Source organism: Bufo gargarizans, chromosome 6 (assembly GCF_014858855.1).
Source record: "Bufo gargarizans isolate SCDJY-AF-19 chromosome 6, ASM1485885v1, whole genome shotgun sequence".
NCBI lineage: Eukaryota > Metazoa > Chordata > Amphibia > Anura > Bufonidae > Bufo > Bufo gargarizans.
In genome coordinates, this window is record NC_058085.1 from 5176141 (window position 1) to 5197908 (window position 21768).

Consider the following 21768-nt stretch of genomic DNA (forward strand, 5'->3'; position numbering starts at 1 on the left):
TTTACACTGTGCCCCACAATATACAGTATACCTCTACACCTGTGCCCCACAATATACAGTATACCTCTACACCGTGCCCCACAATATACAGTATACCTCTACACTGTGCCACACAATATACAGTATACCTCTACACTGTGCCCACAATATACAGTATACCTCTACACTGTGCCCCACAATATACAGTATACCTCTACACTGTGCCCCACAATATGCAGTATACCTCTACACTGTGCCCCACAATATACAGTATACCTCTACACTGTGCCCCACAATATACAGTATACCTCTACACTGTGCCCCACAATATACAGTATACCTCGACACTGTGCCCCACAATATACAGTATACCTCTACACTGTGCCACACAATATACAGTATACCTCTACACCGTGCCCCACAATATACAGTATACCTCTACACTGTGCCCCACAATATACAGTATACCGCTACACTGTGCCCCACAATATACAGTATACCTCTACACCGTGCCACACAATATACAGTATACCTCTACACCGTGCCCCACAATATACAGTATACCTCTACACTGTGCCACACAATATACAGTATACCTCTACACTGTGCCCCACAATATACAGTATACCTCTACACTGTGCCCCACAATATACAGTATACCTCTACACTGTGCCCCACAATATGCAGTATACCGCTACACTGTGCCACACAATATACAGTATACCTCTACACTGTGCCCCACAATATACAGTATACCTCGACACTGTGCCCCACAATATACAGTATACCTCTACACTGTGCCACACAATATACAGTATACCTCGACACTGTGCCCCACAATATACAGTACACCTCTACACTGTGCCCCACAATGTACAGTATACCTCTACACTGTGCCACACAATATACAGTATACCTCTACAGTGCCACACAATATACAGTATACCTCTACACTGTGCCACACAATATACAGTATACCTCTACACTGTGCCCCACAATATACAGTATACCTCTACACTGTGCCCCACAATATACAGTATACCTCTACACTGTGCCAAAGGAGTGGGGTTTACACAGGAGGAGGGAGGTGCGAAGCGCGCTGAGGGGGGCCCTTACAAATATTTGCTGTGGGGCCCAGTCACTTCTAGTTACGCCCCTGCCTGGGTATCTCCTGTATATAATTATATATGTACAGCTGGTATAAGTTATACATCTTCTTGTATATAGTGATATGGAGCATGCTGGTATAACCTGGGTATCTCCTGTATATAATTATATATGTACAGCTGGTATAACCTGGGTATCTCCTGTATATAATTATATATGTACAGCTGGTATAAGTTATACATCTTCTTGTATATAGTGATATGGAGCATGCTGGTATAACCTGGGTATCTCCTGTATATAATGATATATGTACAGCTGGTATAACCTGGGCATCTCCTGTATATAATTATATATGTACAGCTGATATAAGTTATACATCTTCTTGTATATAGTGATATGGAGCATGCTGGTATAACCTGGGTATCTCCTGTATATAATTATATATGTACAGCTGGTATAAGTTATACATCTTCTTGTATATAGTGATATGGAGCATGCTGGTATAACCTGGGTATCTCCTGTATATAATTATATTTGTACAGCTGGTATAACCTGGGTATCTCCTGTATATAATTATATATGTACAGCTGGTATAAGTTATACATCTTCCTGTATATAGTGATATGAAGCATGCTGGTATAACCTGGGTATCTCCTGTATATAATTATATATGTACAGCTGGTATAACCTGGGCATCTCCTGTATATAATTATATATGTACAGCTGGTATAAGTTATACATCTTCTTGTATACAGTGATATGGAGCATGCTGGTATAACCTGGGTATCTCCTGTATATAATTATATATGTACAGCTGGTATAACCTGGGTATCTCCTGTATATAATTATATATGTACAGCTGGTATAACCTGGGTATCTCCTGTATATAATTATATATGTACAGCTGGTATAACCTGGGTATCTCCTGTATATAATTATATATGTACAGCTGGTATAACCTGGGTATCTCCTGTATATAATTATATATGTACAGCTGGTATAAGTTATACATCTTCTTGTATACAGTGATATGGACCATGCTGGTATAACCTGGGCATCTCCTGTATATAATTATATATGTACAGCTGGTATAACCTGGGTATCTCCTGTATATAATGATATATGTACAGCTGGTATAAGTTATACATCTTCTTGTATATAGTGATATGGAGCATGCTGGTATAACCTGGGTATCTCCTGTATATAATTATATATGTACAGCTGGTATAACCTGGGTATCTCCTGTATATAATTATATATGTACAGCTGGTATAAGTTATACATCTTGTATATAGTGATATGGAGCATGCTGGTATAACCTGGGTATCTCCTGTATATAATTATATATGTACAGCTGGTATAAGTTATACATCTTCTTGTATATAGTGATATGGACCATGCTGGTATAACCTGGGTATCTCCTGTATATAATGATATATGTACAGCTGGTATAAGTTATACATCTTCTTGTATATAGTGATATGGACCATGCTGGTATAACCTGGGTATCTCCTGTATATAATGATATATGTACAGCTGGTATAAGTTATACATCTTCTTGTATATAGTGATATGGAGCATGCTGGTATAACCTGGGTATCTCCTGTATATAATTATATATGTACAGCTGGTATAACCTGGGTATCTCCTGTATATAATTATATATGTACAGCTGGTATAAGTTATACATCTTGTATATAGTGATATGGAGCATGCTGGTATAACCTGGGTATCTCCTGTATATAATGATATATGTACAGCTGGTATAAGTTATACATCTTCTTGTATATAGTGATATGGAGCATGCTGGTATAACCTGGGTATCTCCTGTATATAATTATATATGTACAGCTGGTATAACCTGGGCATCTCCTGTATATAATTATATATGTACAGCTGGTATAACCTGGGTATCTCCTGTATATAATTATATATGTACAGCTGGTATAAGTTATACATCTTCTTGTATATAGTGATATGGAGCATGCTGGTATAACCTGGGTATCTCTTGTATATAATTATATATGTACAGCTGGTATAAGTTATACATCTTCTTGTATATAGTGATATGGAGCATGCTGGTATAACCTGGGTATCTCCTGTATATAATTATATATGTACAGCTGGTATAAGTTATGCATCTTCTTGTATATAGTGATATGGAGCATGCTGGTATAACCTGGGTATCTCCTGTATATAATTATATATGTACAGCTGGTATAAGTTATGCATCTTCTTGTATATAGTGATATGGAGCATGCTGGTATAACCTGGGTATCTCCTGTATATAATTATATATGTACAGCTGGTATAAGTTATGCATCTTCTTGTATATAGTGATATGGAGCATGCTGGTATAACCTGGGTATCTCCTGTATATAATTATATATGTACAGCTGGTATAAGTTATACATCTTCCTGTATATAGTGATATGGACCATGCTGGTATAACCTGGGTATCTCCTGTATATAATTATATATGTACAGCTGGTATAACCTGGGCATCTCCTGTATATAATTATATATGTACAGCTGGTATAAGTTATAAATCTTCTTGTATATAGTGATATGGAGCATGCTGGTATAACCTGGGCATCTCCTGTATATAATTATATATGTACAGCTGGTATAACCTGGGCATCTCCTGTATATAATTATATATGTACAGCTGGTATAAGTTATACATCTTCTTGTATATAGTGATATGGAGCATGCTGGTATAACCTGGGTATCTCCTGTATATAATTATATATGTACAGCTGGTATAACCTGGGCATCTCCTGTATATAATTATATATGTACAGCTGGTATAAGTTATACATCTTCTTGTATATAGTGATATGGACCATGCTGGTATAACCTGGGTATCTCCTGTATATAATTATATATGTACAGCTGGTATAACCTGGGCATCTCCTGTATATAATTATATATGTACAGCTGGTATAAGTTATAAATCTTCTTGTATATAGTGATATGGAGCATGCTGGTATAACCTGGGCATCTCCTGTATATAATTATATATGTACAGCTGGTATAACCTGGGCATCTCCTGTATATAATTATATATGTACAGCTGGTATAAGTTATACATCTTCTTGTATATAGTGATATGGAGCATGCTGGTATAACCTGGGTATCTCCTGTATATAATTATATATGTACAGCTGGTATAACCTGGGCATCTCCTGTATATAATTATATATGTACAGCTGGTATAAGTTATACATCTTCTTGTATATAGTGATATGGAGCATGCTGGTATAACCTGGGCATCTCCTGTATATAATTATATATGTACAGCTGGTATAACCTGGGCATCTCCTGTATATAATTATATATGTACAGCTGGTATAAGTTATACATCCTCTTGTATATAGTGATATGGACCACGCTGGTATAACCTGGGTATCTCTTGTATATAATTATATATGTACAGCTGGTATAACCTGGGTATCTCCTGTATATAATTATATATGTACAGCTGGTATAACCTGGGCATCTCCTGTATATAATTATATATGTACAGCTGGTATAACCTGGGCATCTCCTGTATATAATTATATATGTACAGCTGGTATAAGTTATACATCTTCTTGTATATAGTGATATGGAGCATGCTGGTATAACCTGGGTATCTCCTGTATATAATTATATATGTACAGCTGGTATAACCTGGGCATCTCCTGTATATAATTATATATGTACAGCTGGTATAAGTTATACATCTTCTTGTATATAGTGATATGGAGCATGCTGGTATAACCTGGGCATCTCCTGTATATAATTATATATGTACAGCTGGTATAACCTGGGCATCTCCTGTATATAATTATATATGTACAGCTGGTATAAGTTATACCTCTTCTTGTACATAGTGATATGGAGCATGCTGGTATAATCTGGGTATCTCCTGTATATAATTATATATGTACAGCTGGTATAACCTGGGTATCTCCTGTATATAATTATATATGTACAGCTGGTATAAGTTATACATCCTCTTGTATATAGTGATATGGACCACGCTGGTATAACCTGGGTATCTCCTCTATATAATAATATATGCAAAGCTTGGTTACATTAGAAAATATCATCCATTACAGCTTCAAATAAATAAAATATATAAAAAAAAGTGGATTTATTGCGTTTTTTCCTGCAGTTTTCAGTATTTCATACAATATTTAAATATATTTTTTCCTCGTACAAATGTTTTCGGTAATAAAAGTTTATCTTCTATATAAAATGTCAGTCCAGTGATTACAGTCCGAGTTTTGAGTGCTCTGAAAATAGCTGATTTTTGTATTTTGTGGAAAAGTATCAAAAATCCTCTATGCGGCTAGTCCCGCGTCTTTGGCCATTCCATAAAATATTCCTCTGGCTGCGATGAGATTGGTCGGGGTGTCAAATTCCGCTATTCTCCCTTTGTCCAGGACTAAAACCCTGAAAGAGATTACAGAAATTTTTACAAGTAAAATCACAAAGGTATAATGTACAGAGTGAGCGTGATAATAAACTGCAGTTATTCATTTTGGCCACCAGAGGCAGTCTTAGAAAATCTTAACAATTCATTATCTCCCTTGCTGGTAGCAGATGACCCCCATTCCCGTTCACCTGTTTTTACCTGTGTAAAGCTGACCCTAAGCAGAAATGTGTTTGGGCTGGTGGGGAGCAGTGGACGGTGGTGAAGCTCCTGGGTCCTTTTGTGAAACCTTTAGCAGCACCCCCATCCCTAACGCATGGTTCCTAGAATGTAATGTGCGATTTTGCAGCAGCGTTGTGGATGGAGCCATATATGACCGCACACATACCTAGTGTAATCCATGATTGTGTTCAGCCGATGAGCAATGGTGAGCACCGTACAGTCCTCAAAATGCATCCTGATGGTCATTTGTATGAGGTCATCAGTTTCCAGGTCGATGGCGGCAGTGGCTTCATCTAATACAAGGATGCGAGTTTTGCGCAGGAGAGCACGGGCCAAGCAGATGAGCTGGCACTGACCAACACTGGAGAAGAAAGAGAAATATACATGCCTGTGACATGGGCGTTACCTTGTCTGGTCAATGTTTTTTTTATGGACCAAAAACATAAGGCACCTGTTGTTCCATATTGTTCCTTCCTAGAAAAAAAAACACCTCTACTTCATGGAAATAAGGAATCTGTGGCAGCAGTGGTGGTTGTCAAAACCACACCTCCCAATAGCTACGAAGCATTGACATCATTATCACCTGCCCCTTGATTTGTGGGTTTGGCAGTTGTGGTTGCTTCTTGGGGGAAGGGGGACATGGCATAAGATCTGATGAAAACAAGGCCCTTGGTATGTCAAGTGATTCATGTACGTCGATTTTACAGACCTTCACTATTGATTTAATTAATTGAGGTAATGGCTCTTCAGGGCTAAAGCTGGCCATGAACATTAGATGTTTGTTGGCCAAACACACAGATTTTGTAGGTTCTTGACGACTTTATAAAGTGTATGGAGGTGTCCTAATGCTCCCCTGATGGTAGATGGTTGGGGCATTAGCATTTCAACTGCCTGAACCTTTTGTTCTTGAGGGGATAAGCTACTGCCAGAGGAGTCTTGAATATGCTTCTTCCACCTCTTCCTATTGAGAGAACTTGTATGCTTGACCGAGGGAATTGGCAGTCATAGTGTTTGGCCGACTGGAATGATGTTTATGACCCTGTAGGATCAGAAATCCATTACCTGCCATGGGAATTCTGCCTCTCATACACACAGCAGCCCAGATCTCAGCTTCCTGCATCCCTGTGAAATAAACTAATTGGGGAGGGATAAGCTGCAATCATAGTTAGCTTTTCCTTTTAAATGGTGGGAGGGAAGTGCGTCCAGTATTTCTGTACCTCAGATTCTCTCCGCCCTCCGAACATTCGTAGTTCAACTTCTCGGCTTGGCTTGAAACAAACTTTTTCAGGTTTGACAACTCCAGTGCTTTCCAGATCTCGTCATCGGTGTATTTCTCAAAGGGGTCGAGGTTCATTCTGAGTGTGCCAGAGAAAAGAACTGGGTCCTGCAAAGAAGGTGACAATTATACTGAGGAACACTGATGTCACCAACACATATATTACCTTCTAATGCTGAGGACTGGGAGCGGACAACCCCAGATGAGAGTCATGTTTGGTTTTCCTGGCCACAAAGTAACCGAGATACGAGGTGTCAGTCAGCTTCTACCCAAACGACTAACCCAAGAATTGAGCTCTACCCCTTACTGCCCCAGTTCTTGTCTCCAGGGAGTATGGGGGGTTCACAGTCTCCTTGTCTTCTCAGAAATATTGCGTCAAGTTACCTCACTATTGCCACAACTAATTTGTTTTGGGGCATATAATCTTCTGACATGCCTATATGATATCAGGAGATCACTTTGGTGTGAATCTCTCCTGTAAGGCACAGTACCAGCTTGGAGGTCCACACTAATCATCCTTGTTCTGTCTTGTGGTGTCAGCTCACCTGTGGGATGATAGTGAGCATAGACCTGAGGCTGTGTAGCCCGATCTCAGAAATGTTCACACCATCGATTTTGATCATTCCTTCTGCTGCTTCCAAAATCCGGAAAAGACAAAGTGTCATGGAAGATTTCCCAGCTCCTGTCCTTCCAACGATTCCGATCTGTAAACCATTATGTCAAGTTATACAAAATCATTGACTAATTAGTAACCTCCAAGCTGAGGTCTACTGCATACTCTTGTTTACCCTTTCTCCTCCTTTTACAGATAGACTCAAGTCCTTCAGCACCAAGTCCAAGCCGGGCCGGTAACGGACTGAGTAGTTTACAAACTCAATTTCCCCACTGTTTGGCCAGTCCTCCGGAGGTTTATTATCTTCTATGATCCATGGAGCCTGAGGATGACAGAGTATAAAAGTCTTATATATACAGTAAGTATCACATATGTGACCAGAATATATGATCCATGGCTCCATCATCATTCAGTACAGCAATAGGATGACCGCACTGCAAGGAAATACTCATTAGCAGGGAGTTGGCTCCAAAGATTCTCTTTATTTGGACTACGTGTTATGGGGGCAGAATGATCCTTTCATCAGGTCCAGTCATATTAATAATAATAATTAATAATAACCATCCCTGCTGATAAGTATTTCCTTGCGGAGCAGTCATCATACTGGATCATCTTATTGCTGTACTGATTTCACCCACTCCTGTGTATGGCGGGTGGATCTCGGGACACGTGGCAGCCATATATTGACACTACATGGTGTTGTGCGCAAACATCGAAAGTAAGCAGCCCACTATCTGTCACATCGTCTTATACTGAATCTGATCACACTCGGAGTGCCGTGTTTTTTGAAATCTTTTTATTCTCATTCAGTCAGTGGCTTCCTACCATCGGGGTATCTACTGAGGACTCTTTCTGGAGGCTGATACAAATATGGTGGCTTCCCTTAGTATCTAAAGAGACATACATACACAATACAAGTTAGGTCCATATATATTTGGACACTGACACAAATTTAGTTTTTTATTTTACCTGTTTACTAAAACATATTCAAGTTATAGTTATATAATGGCCATGGACATAAAGCCCAGACTTTTAGCTTTCTTTTGAGGGTATCCACATTAAAACTGGATGAAGGGTTTAGGAGTTTAAGCTCCTTTACATGTGTGTTTTTAAAGGGACCAAAAGTAATTGAACTCAAAGGCTGTTTCCTGGGCAGGTGTGCGCAATTCCTTCATTATTTCATTCTCAATTCAGCACATAAAAGGTCTGGAGTTGATGTGAGGTGTGGTGCTTGCATTTTGAAGATTTTGCTGAGAAGTAAACATGCGGTCAAAGGAGCTCTCCATGCAGGTGAAACAAGCCATCCTTCATCTGCCATAACAGAAAAAAACCATCTGGGAAATTGCTACACTATTAGGAGTGGCAAAATCTACAGTTTGGTAAATCCTGAGAGAGAAATTACTGGTGATCTCAACAGTGCAAAAAGACCTGGACGCCCACGGAAGACAACAGTGGTGGATGATGGCAGAATATATAACAATGGTGAAGAGAAGCCCCTTCACAACAGCCGACCAAGTGACCACACTCTCCAGGATATAGGCGTATCAATATCCAAATCTACCATAAAGAGAAGACTGCCTGAAAGTAATACAGAGCCACTCATCAGCCTAAAAAAAAAAACTTCTTAAAAAAACATCACACTTCTGGAAGAACATTCTTTGGACAGATGAAGCCAAGATCAACCTCTACCAGAATGATGGAAAGAAAAAAGTATGGTGAAGGCATGGTACAGCTCATGATCCAAAGCATACCGCATCATCTGTAGAACACGGCGGAGGCAATGTGATGGTTGGGCATGCATGGCTGCCAGTGGCCCCGGGGCCCTAGTGTTTATTGATGATGTGACACAGGACAGAAGAAGCCGGATGAATTCTGGGGTTTTCAGAGACCTACTGTGTGCTCAAATCCAGCCAAACTGATTGGTCGGCGTTTCATAATACAGATGGACAACGACCCGAAACATAAAGCTAAAGCAACACAGGAGTTTATTAAAGCAAAGAAGTGGAATGTTCTGGAATGTCACCAGATGGGGACCCAATAGAGCATTTCACTTGTTATAGACTAAACTTCAGACAGAAAGGCCCAGAAACAAACAGCAACTGAAAACAGTGGCAGTAAAGTCCTGGGTGAGCATTAAAGAGGAGGAAACAGAGTCTGGTGATGTCCATGAGGTCAGACTTCAGGCAGTCATTGCCAACAAAGGGTTTTTAACCAAGTATTAGAAATTAACATTTTATTTACAATTGTTTAATTTGTCCAATTACTTTTTAGCACCTGAAATAAAGGGGTTGAGTTTAAAAAAAGCTTTAGTTCCTCACATTTTTATGCAATCATTTTGTTCAACCCACTGAACTAAAGCTGAAAGTCTGAACTTCAACTGCATCCGAATCCATTGTGGTAATGTACAGAACAAAGATTAGAAAAATTATGTCTCTGTCCAAATATATATGGATCTAACTGTATAGATCAACTATGGCCTACAAGTCGCTTGATAGCAGAATAAGGAACCAAAGACCTGTGTTGGGAGAAACCTTCCAGCATTTTCTTTGTTGGGGTCTTCTTCTAATAAAGAACTCACCTCTGTTTCTGTCTCAGTATACTCCTTGATTCGCTCCACGGCTACGATGTTCGTCTCCAGATCAGAGGACAGTCTCACCATCCAGTTTAATGACATTGTCACCTTAACAATAAAAAAGGAGATGATTTGGGGGAATTCTACAACTACTTTATACAACATCGGAGCCTGGCATAGAGATGAGGCAAATCCTTCAGCTTCCTCGACGACGGCACAATCTTCTCGGGTGGTCGCTACTCAATAGCGGCCATATTCCATTCTCTGTATCACCCCATCCCTTTGTATCCAAAATGTTCTGTGGCCAAAACATGCCGGTGTACAGAAAGAACTTTAATGGGCAGGTAACCCTCACAGTTCAGGGCATTATAAAAGGAATGGTTGATATCAGACACCTATGATGTACATATCTCTGGAGGTATGTATAGTAAAGAAGCGATCATGGGGTGTGCTAAGGCCCACCCATGCAGCTATGTGGATGCTGTTTCTTTAAATGTTGCATGTTTGCTATGCTTTCCTTATAGGACTGTCAGAGTTACCAGAGGGTCCTCCGTGAGCACTTTTGGGCCTAAGACTGGAATCCAAAGAAGACTCCCTCCTGTTACTGTTCTTCCTGTCACTGCTGGGACATATAGAGTGTGAGAAGTCACTCTACAGTGGCGATTCTGATGTGTTTATATGTTATGTGAATATGTCATGCGCTGTGTATGTCTTTTGTTGTGTGAATAACCCATTATTGTTATAATTTGCATTAGGTCCAGTGGTGGTTGCCGGGAGGACTGTGGTGCTGACCTCTAAGACACAAGAAGCATGGCATCAAGGAGAACCTTGGTAACCATGCTCCTGTCATGCAGGGTTTTCTTTATTGGGATGCTCCTGTAAAGACGTACTATGTAGCTGATGAGAAGGGAAACTGCCAAGCGTATGTGCCTGAGAAACTGCCAAGTGTATGTGCCCGAGAAACTGACAAGCATATGTGCCTGAGAAACTGCCAAGCGTATGTGCATAACTGAAAAACCGCCAAGGGTATGTGCCTATCTCAGAAACCATCAAGCGTATGTGCCTATCTGAGAAACCACCAGGCGTATGTGCCTGAGAAAGTTCTGAACTTCTAGGAAAGTTTGAGTCCAGTTGCAAGCTAATATCTGCTGTGCCATTCCTCTCTGTTAACCTGTCTCTACCATCTCATAGGGGCGGGATAGTTTTTGCTCTTCCCCTCATTCATCTGACTGAAGCCTCTCCCCAGCCTTATATGATGGGTAACAGGGACCAATAGATCGTAACTGCAGAGAACATGGAGAGGAGACATACTCTTTATCCCTCGGGATGAATTTGAGGAATGTGAGAGTACCGGGCCGTAGGAGTAGTGGACCTACCTGCAAGGCATAAGATACGGAGAGACCCACGAGACCAGGACTGAGATTCTCTCGTCCAATCACAGCAAAGATACCGGAAAAGAGGACCACACAATTTCCGATAAACTCAACCAGAATTCCAAGCCACCTGGAACAATGAGGTAAATTCATGTCAACTTTTCATCACTTTTTCTTTGCACGTATTTTTTTCCCCACATCAGCCTCACATGGCTGCCAGTTGGGTGCAAAAACGTATTTCTCACAATGGGCTTAAATAGAGGCAAAGCAGAATTTAAGGGTCCAACCATATGGCATGTTTTACCTGGAAATACAAAGAAGTAGATTCTGAAGGCGGAGCCTGAGCGAGTGGCGGCGGCAGAGAGAGAGAGAAGCGGATGTGGCGGCTCTGTTCATGCAGACAGCAAAAGCGCAAGAAAAGGCTGAAGGGACGGAGGAAAGGAAAGAGAGAGAAGAAGCATCAGCCAGGGGCAGGAGCCTGAGCAGCCGTGCAGTCCATTGTAGTCACGTTTTTACAGGGATTTTCATTCTTTTTATTTTTTTCCTTAAAGGGCCAGTCTAGTCTTTCGAAAATAAGGTCTATTTATTGTATAATGCACAGTTTTTCAATTTACGGTCCTGTTCATAGACATATCAGAGCAGCCTGGCCATAAAAAGAGGTAGGTATAAAAGGTAAATAGAGGTAGGTATAAAGGTAAAAAGAGATAGGTATAAACGTAACAAGAGGTAGGTTATAAATGTAACAAGAGGTAGGTCATAAACGTAACAAGAGGTAGGTAGAAACGTAACAAGAGGTAGGTTATAAACGTAACAAGAGGTAGGTTATAAACGTAACAAGAGGTAGGTTATAAATGTAACAAGAGGTAGGTTATAAACGTAACAAGAGGTAGGTTATAAACGTAACAAGAGGTAGGTTATAAACGTAACAAGAGGTAGGTTATAAACGTAACAAGAGGTAGGTTATAAACGTAACAAGAGGTAGGTTCTAAACGTAACAAGAGGTAGGTTATAAACGTAACAAGAGGTAGGTAGAAACTTAACAAATGGTAGGTAGAAATGCAGCATACGGGTAGGCTACCCGACACTGCTAGGTTGAAATGTGTATTTCCCTTTAAGCCAGTCAGGCCGGTTACCGGCAATTCTTGTCACAGCCAGCAGAGGGAGCCCCCAGCTCAGTATAAATAGGCTAGGGCCTAGCTCAGAAAGGCAGAAGTTTCTAGACTCAGTGCTGAGAGGGTAGAGTAAGCCCTGTAACCGGATTCCAGTTCTGAGGAAAAGGTTCCCCTCCTGAGTCATCATCCGTTTAATCCGAAACATCTTAATCAACCAGCCGGGACACAGAATAGAACAGAGGCCAATCTGATAAAGCAAGAGGTACTCAAGATAACAGAGGAGGTACTAGATAAGGACAGCTTCAAGGATACGCCAGCTATAGGGCATTAGACCTTGGAGAATAAGTCACATGTTTCAGGACCAGTCAGGAATAGTGTGCAAGCCGCCTGTACTGCATCTCCTGTAATTAACACTCTGTAAAGAACATTGCTATAACCGGCCATTCTGTACTTCTAAGAACCAACTGTATTCAAATAGAAACCAACTGTCTTCCATGGAGCTGCGCTTCCAACTACGTCCATGTATGATCATCACTGATATTCAGTAAAGTTCCAGTTTTTGGTTGGCTATCCCGTGGTTGCTTCATTCTTCTACATTACTATACACGGCGTGTCACCGTTTAATTGACACTGGCGTCACGAACTTTTAATCACCTGCCTGTTCCAGTATCTGCCCCGATTGAAGACGACAGTGGATCCCAGGTTAGTGGGTTAATCTGCACTACAAAGCCCAGCATACACTACTGACCCCCTGGGACACTGCATCGCTCTTTTTGGCGTCATGAACAGGATCGCATGCTTCTGAAGTGCAGAGAAGTGTGAACTGTGTGCTTTAACTATTCCACCACCGTATTGCAAAGACTGTAACCTTTATTCCCAAATCTGTGGATTACAATTGTGCCTGGGAGGAATCGGAGGCGCTGTGCTGTGTTGCGCTACCCCCAGGAAAAGAAAATCGTGGTTGTGGATTATAATTCATTAACTCCTCAACAACCCTGCTTGCTGTCAGGGAATGGTGATCAAGATGGCCACCAGCCGCCTGGAGTAAAGTTTCCCGCGCTGCTGAGGACCTTCGTGGGCGGATCCCTTCAAGGACACTGAAAAGCCCACCCCTCTTCATCATCGCACCGCCGCGGCCCTGTTTCCTCTACGTCACCGCGGTCGCAGGAAGTCCGGAGTCTCTCGAGATTTGGCCTGCGCACACCCGGCGATACCGGTAAGAACTTGTATCCGGAGGGAAGGGGATTGTTCCGGCCCCTTTAGTCACCAGCGGCCACCTCGTAATAAGTTAACATGTCAGATCCGGGAGTTGCCGAGCGGCCGGACCTGGGAGAGCTTGCGGCTCCTAATCATCCTATAGCCCCCAGCATGATGCCCTTTACCATGCCTTACTATTTTGGGGCCCCATGGTTTCCCCGCTATAACGGAGAGGCCCATACCCTAAGAGACTTTAAAGAAAAGTTGCTGGCCTTATTCAAACTATACCCCATAAATGCCGATCAGCAAATGGAAATCTTGCTAGCGCAACTGGAGGGGGCTGCCCGCAGAGAGGTATTATCCTGGCCTGCTGCTGAAAGGAGTACTCTAGAGCAGATATTCACCCGCCACAGGGCCACTTTTGAAACGAGGACTGCCTCAGAGGTAAAGATGCACTTCTTTGGCAAGAAACAAAAGTCCGGTGAGTCCCTCCGTGACTATGCCCTATCACTTCAGGAGGCTTTGGGGGCTGTAATCCAGATAGATCCCAGGGAGGCTGATAGTCAGGACCAGACCCTGAGGGAACAATTTATCACAGGGGTGTCTAGTGAGCAAATAAGGACTCAATTAAAAATGCTGTCAGCCCAACACCCCAGCAGTACCTTTCTGGATTTTAAAGAACTGGCTATAAAAATTCTGGGGTCAGCAGTATCCACAGAGTTGAGCACCCCACCTGAGTTATCAGCCTGCAGGTCAAAACCGCTTATCATTAACCGAGCTGAGGCCGGTCAAGCTGTTCAAGCTACAGCTACCGATACTATCGCCATGCTGACAGAGCAAGTAAATCACCTCACTAAAAGCCTAGAGAGAGTGTGCAGAAAAATGGAGGAATGGGAAAAACCCATAATGTCAGAAGAAGAGTTCCTGTCACCTCCTAAGCCGTTCCCACCTCCATACCAAGAGACTCACCCCAGGGATACTGGGAGGCGCAATAGAGATCGCAAGCGGCCCGTGTGTACATACTGCAAAAAGGTGGGACACACAGAATCCACGTGCTGGCAGTTAAACGGGCAACCCCTGAGGCTGAGGACCACCCCTCGGGAGGTAGAACACTAGGTCCAAAGGATCCAAATTGGATGCCACGGTATGTAGGATCCCATCCTAAAATCAATGTAGAGATCAACGGGGTCTCCTTTGAAGCCCTATTAGATACTGGGTCGCAGGTCACTACTATTCAGCTGCCCGCCTTTGAAAGATTCTGGGACACCAACCAATTGACCCAGCCGCCTGAATCCTGGGTAGAGATTATCGCCAGCAATGGCAAACCAGTAAAGATTCGTGGATACTGGGAACCCACCCTGCAGGTGGGAGAAGTAACCTTACCTCAACAGGGGGTGATAGTAGTACAGGCCGGCGACAGAGGAGGACATCCTGTCATTCTAGGCACCAATGTCTTCAAAAACTGTTATGCAGAAATACTTGCCGTATTACACCAGACTCTGCCCACTGCTTCCTCTGCATCCAAGAGGGTGATTCAGAAGACTATCACTGTGTTAAGTGCCCAGCAGAGGTTTGCTAACGGGAAAGGAGAAATTTGTACTGCCAGGATCCGTGATAATAAGCCTGTGACTTTGCCTCCTAATTCCCAAACTCTCTTATGGTGTCGTGCTGTCCTGGGAGTCCAAGGCCAAGATTATCCAGCCCTGGTGGAACCAATCCAGATGGAGAACTACCCTTATGTGAGAGCTGCCAAGTGCCTGGTAAACGTCTCCCAAGGTAAAGTACCTGTCCGTCTGATTAACCTGAGTGATCATCCTGTTGCGCTTACTAAGCATTACCCTGTTGCCCAGCTTTCTCAGGTGTTCTTCCAAGACATCATCCGTCTTCCAGTGGCAGAAAAGCCGCCAGCTGCAGTCAGCGGATGTCCGCCGGTGCCCCAGTCACAAGTGCCCTGGTGGGAAGAGCTCCATGTCGGGGACGAGACTACCCCCCAACGTCAACAAGAAGGGATACTACAGCTTGTCAAAGAGCACCACCAGGCCTTCAGTAAACATGCTACTGATTATGGAGAGGTTAGTGCCATACAACACACCATACCTACTGGCTCTCATCCTCCTATCAAGGAGAGATACAGACCCTTACCGCCTACTTCCTATCAGACTGTAAAGGAAATGATCCAAGAGATGAAAGACTCTAATGTAATCCGGGACAGTCGTAGCCCGTGGGCAGCACCCCTGGTCCTTGTAAAGAAGAAGGATGGTGGTATCCGTTTCTGCGTGGACTATAGAAAAATTAATCAAATAACCCACAAAGACGCGTACCCACTGCCCCGCATTGAGGAGTCACTAACTGCTCTGGGCTCCGCTGCCTATTTCTCCACGTTGGACTTGACCAGTGGCTACTGGCAAGTACCCATGGCCCCGGCAGATAGGGAAAAGACTGCTTTCACCACTCCCATGGGCCTGTTCGAATTCAATTGTATGCCGTTCGGGTTATGTAATGCCCCAGGAACTTTCCAGAGACTAATGGAGCGGTGCTTGGGTCACAAAAACTTCGAAACAGTGCTGCTGTATCTAGATGACGTCATTGTGTACTCAAAAACATATGAAGACCATCTGAAACACTTAACAGAGGTCTTTGAAATCCTTATCAAATATGGCCTGAAGGTAAAGCCATCCAAGTGCCACTTGCTCAAACCTGCGGTAAAATACCTGGGGCATGTGGTAAGCGGAGAGGGTGTACAACCTGACCCTGATAAGTTAGCGGCTGTCCGTAACTGGCCGGTCCCCACTACCGTCAAAGAGGTGAGGGGTTTCCTTGGTTTTGCCGGCTACTATAGACGTTTTATCCCCCATTTTGCTCAAATAGCCGATCCTATCTAGGAACTCTTGAGGGGGCAGCCCAAGAAAAGTCCTAGAACTCCAGTGCCCATTGAGTGGAATGAAGAAAGAGAGATAGCGTTCCAGTTGTTAAAAAAGAAACTGACCGAGCCTCCCGTGTTAGGTTATCCAGACTACAGCAAGCCCTTCCATCTGTATACTGATGCTAGCAAGCGAGGCCTGGGGGCTGTGTTAGCCCAGATCCAAGAGGGAAAAGAAAGAGTGATAGCTTATGCAAGCCGCTCCCTGAAAGGAGCTGAGAAAAATGACCAGAATTATAGTTCCTTCAAACTAGAGTTCCTGGCATTAGTGTGGGCAGTGACGGAGAAATTCAAAGATTATCTAGCCGCTACCCCATTCATTGCATTCACTGATAATAACCCTCTAGCACATCTAAATACAGCTAAATTGGGGGCTTTGGAGCAAAGATGGGCCTCTCGCCTCGCCAACTATGATTTCTCTGTAAAATATCGTGCTGGACGTACTAATGACAATGCTGATGCTTTATCCAGGCTTCCCACAGAGACAGCTCCTGATGATGTGCGAGATGCTTGGGAAGATGTAGAAATGCCGGCCTTCTACCATAAATTTGCTCAACAGGATCAGGCTCGGGCTACCAGTGACAGAGCTGCAGTTCCTTCACCCTCCAGTAGGCCTGAACTCAAAGAAGAAAGGTGGGTGAAACTACAGTCTGAAAGTAGAGTGCTGGGTGAATTGTTGGACTTCATTACCAGTGGCAGAGCCCCTGAGAGGATTCGGCGTAAGAGTACAGATCCTGAGCTCATCAAACTGTGGAGACAGCGCCATCAGCTCTTCATACAAAAGGGCCTGTTGCTACGGAGAAGCCTAGACCCAGTGTCCAACGAAAGAGTGCATCAGATTCTCATACCCCGACGAGATGCAGGTATGGTGTTAGAGATGTACCACAATCAATCCGGTCACTTTGGGGTCCAAAAGACTGAGGAAAATATCCGCCAGCGGTTTTACTGGGTGGGCATGAGAGAAGACATGGAGAAGTGGTGTCGAGAGTGTGTAGCCTGTACCTTGAAACGAGGTGAACACCATGATCAGAGGGCACCACTGAGACCCATTGTAAGTACTCGTCCTCTTGAACTTGTCGCCATCGACCATGTGAAGCTGGAACCTAGTCGCTCAGGGTATGTGTACGCTATGACTATTATTGACCATTTCACTAAGTTTGTTGTAGCGGTGCCTGTGAGAGACCAGACGGCCAAGACGACAGCCGAACTGTTCTGGAAACACTTCCTCCTGCCCTACGGTTGTCCAGAAAAGATCCTCACCGATCAAGGTCCTGCTTTTGAGTCCCATCTGTTCCATGAACTGTGCCGCCTGCACAACTGTAAGAAGATCCGGACGACGGCCTACCATCCGCAAGGTAATGGATTGTGTGAAAAAATGAATCAGACCTTGATAGAGATGCTGAGGACCGTGCCTCCTGAAACCAGGGGAGATTGGCCTAATCTGTTGCCACAGCTCATGTTCACGTACAATCATACCATACACTGTTCCACCGGGTATACCCCCTTTTATTTGATGTTTGGGCGCCAAGGGTTATTGCCTGCTGACCACTCCTTGGACGTACTCGTACCTGATTGCATCAACCCATTACCTAATACCGGCTGGGTTGCTGAACACCAAAGGCGATTGAATACGGCCCAAGCTATTGTTCAGGAACGTATGGACTATGCTAGAGACCGGCAGCAGAGAGACTATAACCAAGCAGCCCATGCAGAACCCTTGACAATAGGGGTTGTGGTATGGTTAAAAAATAACCGCCGTACCAGTAAACTGGACAGTAAATGGGAACAAAGTCCCTATGTTGTCACTGCAATCCCAAATGTTGGAACTCACACTTATGAGATCACCCGGGAAGGCAGGGGATCCCAAATTGTACACCGAAACCGGTTAAAGCTCTGCCTGATACCAGAACCCAGTGCCGAGAGTTCTATATCTGAACCCCCTGTGTCAGAGTCATCAATACGGCCCGAGGATCCTATGCAGGCTGTCCGTAATCTAAGGTATGACGCTGATCCCATGCATTGGCTTCTGACACCATGGTTGAACTTGTTGGTGCCCGCTCCGGCACCTACTGTACCTTTACTTCCAGAAGAGCCGGTTCAAGATGCCCCGGATCCAGCTCCCCCTCTAGTGGATCCTGTTGTTCCTGTTGTTCCAGTTGTTCCTGACCAAGGTCTCACGGATGGAGATCCTCCTGTTGCTACTCTCTCTTCTACCTCGGTGCTAAGAGAAGAGGAAACCCCTGTGTTGAGAAGGTCCACCCGGATAACCAGGGGACGTCCGCCAGTCCATTTAGGAGACTTTGACTATGCTGGTGGTGTCTTCCCCCGAACAGTTGTTACTAGAAATAGCCTGCTTGACGTTTGTGCGCAAGAATGGACTCCTCCACGTGAGCCCTTGCCTGTTCTACACCCGCGGGGAAACCCTGTGTAGTTCCTTATTATACTTCAGTCAAGAAAAATAGACTAACCTGGTTCACCTTAAGTCCGCTGTGCCAGGTCAGCGGCCGTGCCTAAGAAGAAAGAAGACGCCCTTTTTCTTGCGTCATTTGTTCATCAAGTCGCAAATGTTATATTTTTGTGTGAAATAGTTGTTTATCATATTTATAATGTAATGTTTAAATTATGCATCAGCTTATGTTGGTTCAGGCATGTGTGTGAGTACGAGGCCTTACTCACGTTAAAGTCTGGGGGTGTGCAGCATACGGGTAGGCTACCCGACACTGCTAGATTGAAATGTGTATTTCCCTTTAAGCCAGTCAGGCCGGTTACCGGCAATTCTTGTCACAGCCAGCAGAGGGAGCCCCCAGCTCAGTATAAATAGGCTAGGGCCTAGCTCAGGAAGGCAGAAGTTTCTAGACTCAGTGCTGAGAGGGTAGAGTAAGCCCTGTGAGGCTACTTTCACACTAGCGTTCGTCGGTCCGCTCGTGAGTTCCGTTTGAAGGGGCTCACGAGCGGACCCGAACGCAGCCGTCCAGCCCTGATGCAGTCTGAATGGAGCGGATCCGCTCAGACTGCATCAGTCTGGCGGCGTTCAGCCTCCGCTCCGCTCGCCTCCGCACGGACAGGCGGACAGCTGAACGCTGCTTGCAGCGTTCGGGTGTCCGCCTGGCCGTGCGGAGGCGTGCGGATCCGTCCAGACTTACAATGTAAGTCAATGGGGACGGATCCGTTTGAAGATGCCACAATATGGCTCAATCTTCAGGCGGATCCGTCCCCCATTGACTTTACATTGAAAGTCTGGACGGATCCGTACGAGGCTATTTTCACACTTAGCTGTTATATGCTAAAATAATGCAGACGGATCCGTTCTGAACGGAGCCTCCGTCTGCATTATTATGATCGGATCCGTTCAGAACGGATCCGATCGAACGCTAGTGTGAAAGTAGCCTAACCGGATTCCAGTTCTGAGGAAAAGGTTCCCCTCCTGAGTCATCATCCGTTTAATCCGAAACATCTTAATCAACCAGTCGGGACACAGAATAGGACAGAGGCCAATCTGATAAAGCAAGAGGTACTTAAGATAACAGAGGAGGTACTAGATAAGGACAGCTTCAAGGGTACGCCAGCTATAGGGCATTAGACCTTGGAGAATAAGTCACATGTTTCAGGACCAGTCAGGAATAGTGTGCAAGCCGCCTGTACTGCATCTCCTGTAATTAACACTCTGTAAAGAACATTGCTATAACCGGCCAGTCTGTACTTCTAAGAACCAACTGTATTCAAATAGAAATCAACTGTCTTCCATGGAACTGCGCTTCCAACTACGTCCATGTATGATTATCACTGACATTCAGTAAAGTTCCAGTTTTGGTTGGCTATCCCGTGGTTGCTTCATTCTTCTACATTACTATACACGGCGTGTCACCGTTTAATTGACACTGGCGTCACGAACTTTTAATCACCTGCCTGTTCCAGTATCTGCCCCGATTGAAGACGACAGTGAATCCCAGGTTAGTGGGTTAATCTGCACTACAAAGCCCAGCATACACTACTGACCCCCTGGGACACTGCAGAAACGCACCCAAAGATTAAGACATTTGATTTAAAAAAAAAATAATTTAATCAAAAAGATGATTCCGGAGCAGTGGGAGGTGAGCGACCTGGACGTGCCCAATTTTACCAGTCATCATTAGTTTTTCATTCAAACCTTCCCCCCCACCGAAACTGCGCCAAACCAAGGCTGACCATCTGAAGCCAGCTTCCCGTGACGGGACAGTATGTCCAGTGGCAGCGCCTGGGGACAGGGATTTTGAGAGATATGTGCTTGATGCCAGCAAGACCCAAAAGCAGAAAAGCAGCAGGAAGTACCCGACCCGATACATGAGCCAAAATACAACATCCGAAATCCCAATGAAGGAAGGTGAAGATTACAAATCTGATGGCTGGAAACTACAGGCCCAAAGCCTGAGGCTGCACTGCTGAGAGATTATGATGACTATGTGTCCCCTCCTTTTTTGTCAGGTGGACTATGCAGATTCATATCGACATCCGTCATCCACAGAATTATCAAGCCAGGCCGATGTAGTTATTGATGGAGATGACGCAGACCTGACAGAAATCAGAGAGGATCGTCACATTCTGTCAGTAGTGCAGCCGAGGGTCTATATCCTCTCAGCATAGGTCTGACATGATGCTCAGGTGGCACCACTGATTTCCACAATGTCCGCCCTGGTGATATACACAACACTCCGCACCTGTTGGACACTAGGCCGAGATAGAAGCTCTTTTGATTTTCATCCATTTTGCTGTCGCTGAACACAATAAAGCTGTTTTGGCGTCTGAACGCTCGGATGATGCTGGCACCGGTGAGGGATTCCGAGAAATGAGAGTAGATGGGAGACCGGCTGACCGATTCCAGACGCTTTAACTGTCGGGATGTGGGCACGTAGAATCTCTGCAGAAAAGCGTAGACGGTTAGCAGACTGAACGCATGTGACACGGAAATCTCTATAGGGTTCTAGATGTCACCCATGA

General features: G+C 44.0%; 1 protein-coding gene across 1 annotated transcript in view; it reads right to left on the bottom strand.

Moving 5' to 3' along the window:
- Positions 1-5212: 5212 nt before the first annotated feature.
- ABCC3 (ATP binding cassette subfamily C member 3) overlaps positions 5213-21768 on the bottom strand; it is an 81092-nt gene continuing 64536 nt past the window's right edge. The window contains exons 24-31 of the mRNA XM_044296227.1: positions 21489-21688; positions 11569-11695; positions 10199-10300; positions 7796-7942; positions 7553-7711; positions 6949-7115; positions 5898-6092; positions 5213-5529 (exon numbers count right to left, since the gene is read on the bottom strand). Coding sequence (XP_044152162.1) covers positions 5418-5529; positions 5898-6092; positions 6949-7115; positions 7553-7711; positions 7796-7942; positions 10199-10300; positions 11569-11695; positions 21489-21688 — 1209 coding nt within the window. The 3' untranslated portion in view covers positions 5213-5417. The remainder of the gene's footprint in view (positions 5530-5897; positions 6093-6948; positions 7116-7552; positions 7712-7795; positions 7943-10198; positions 10301-11568; positions 11696-21488; positions 21689-21768) is intronic.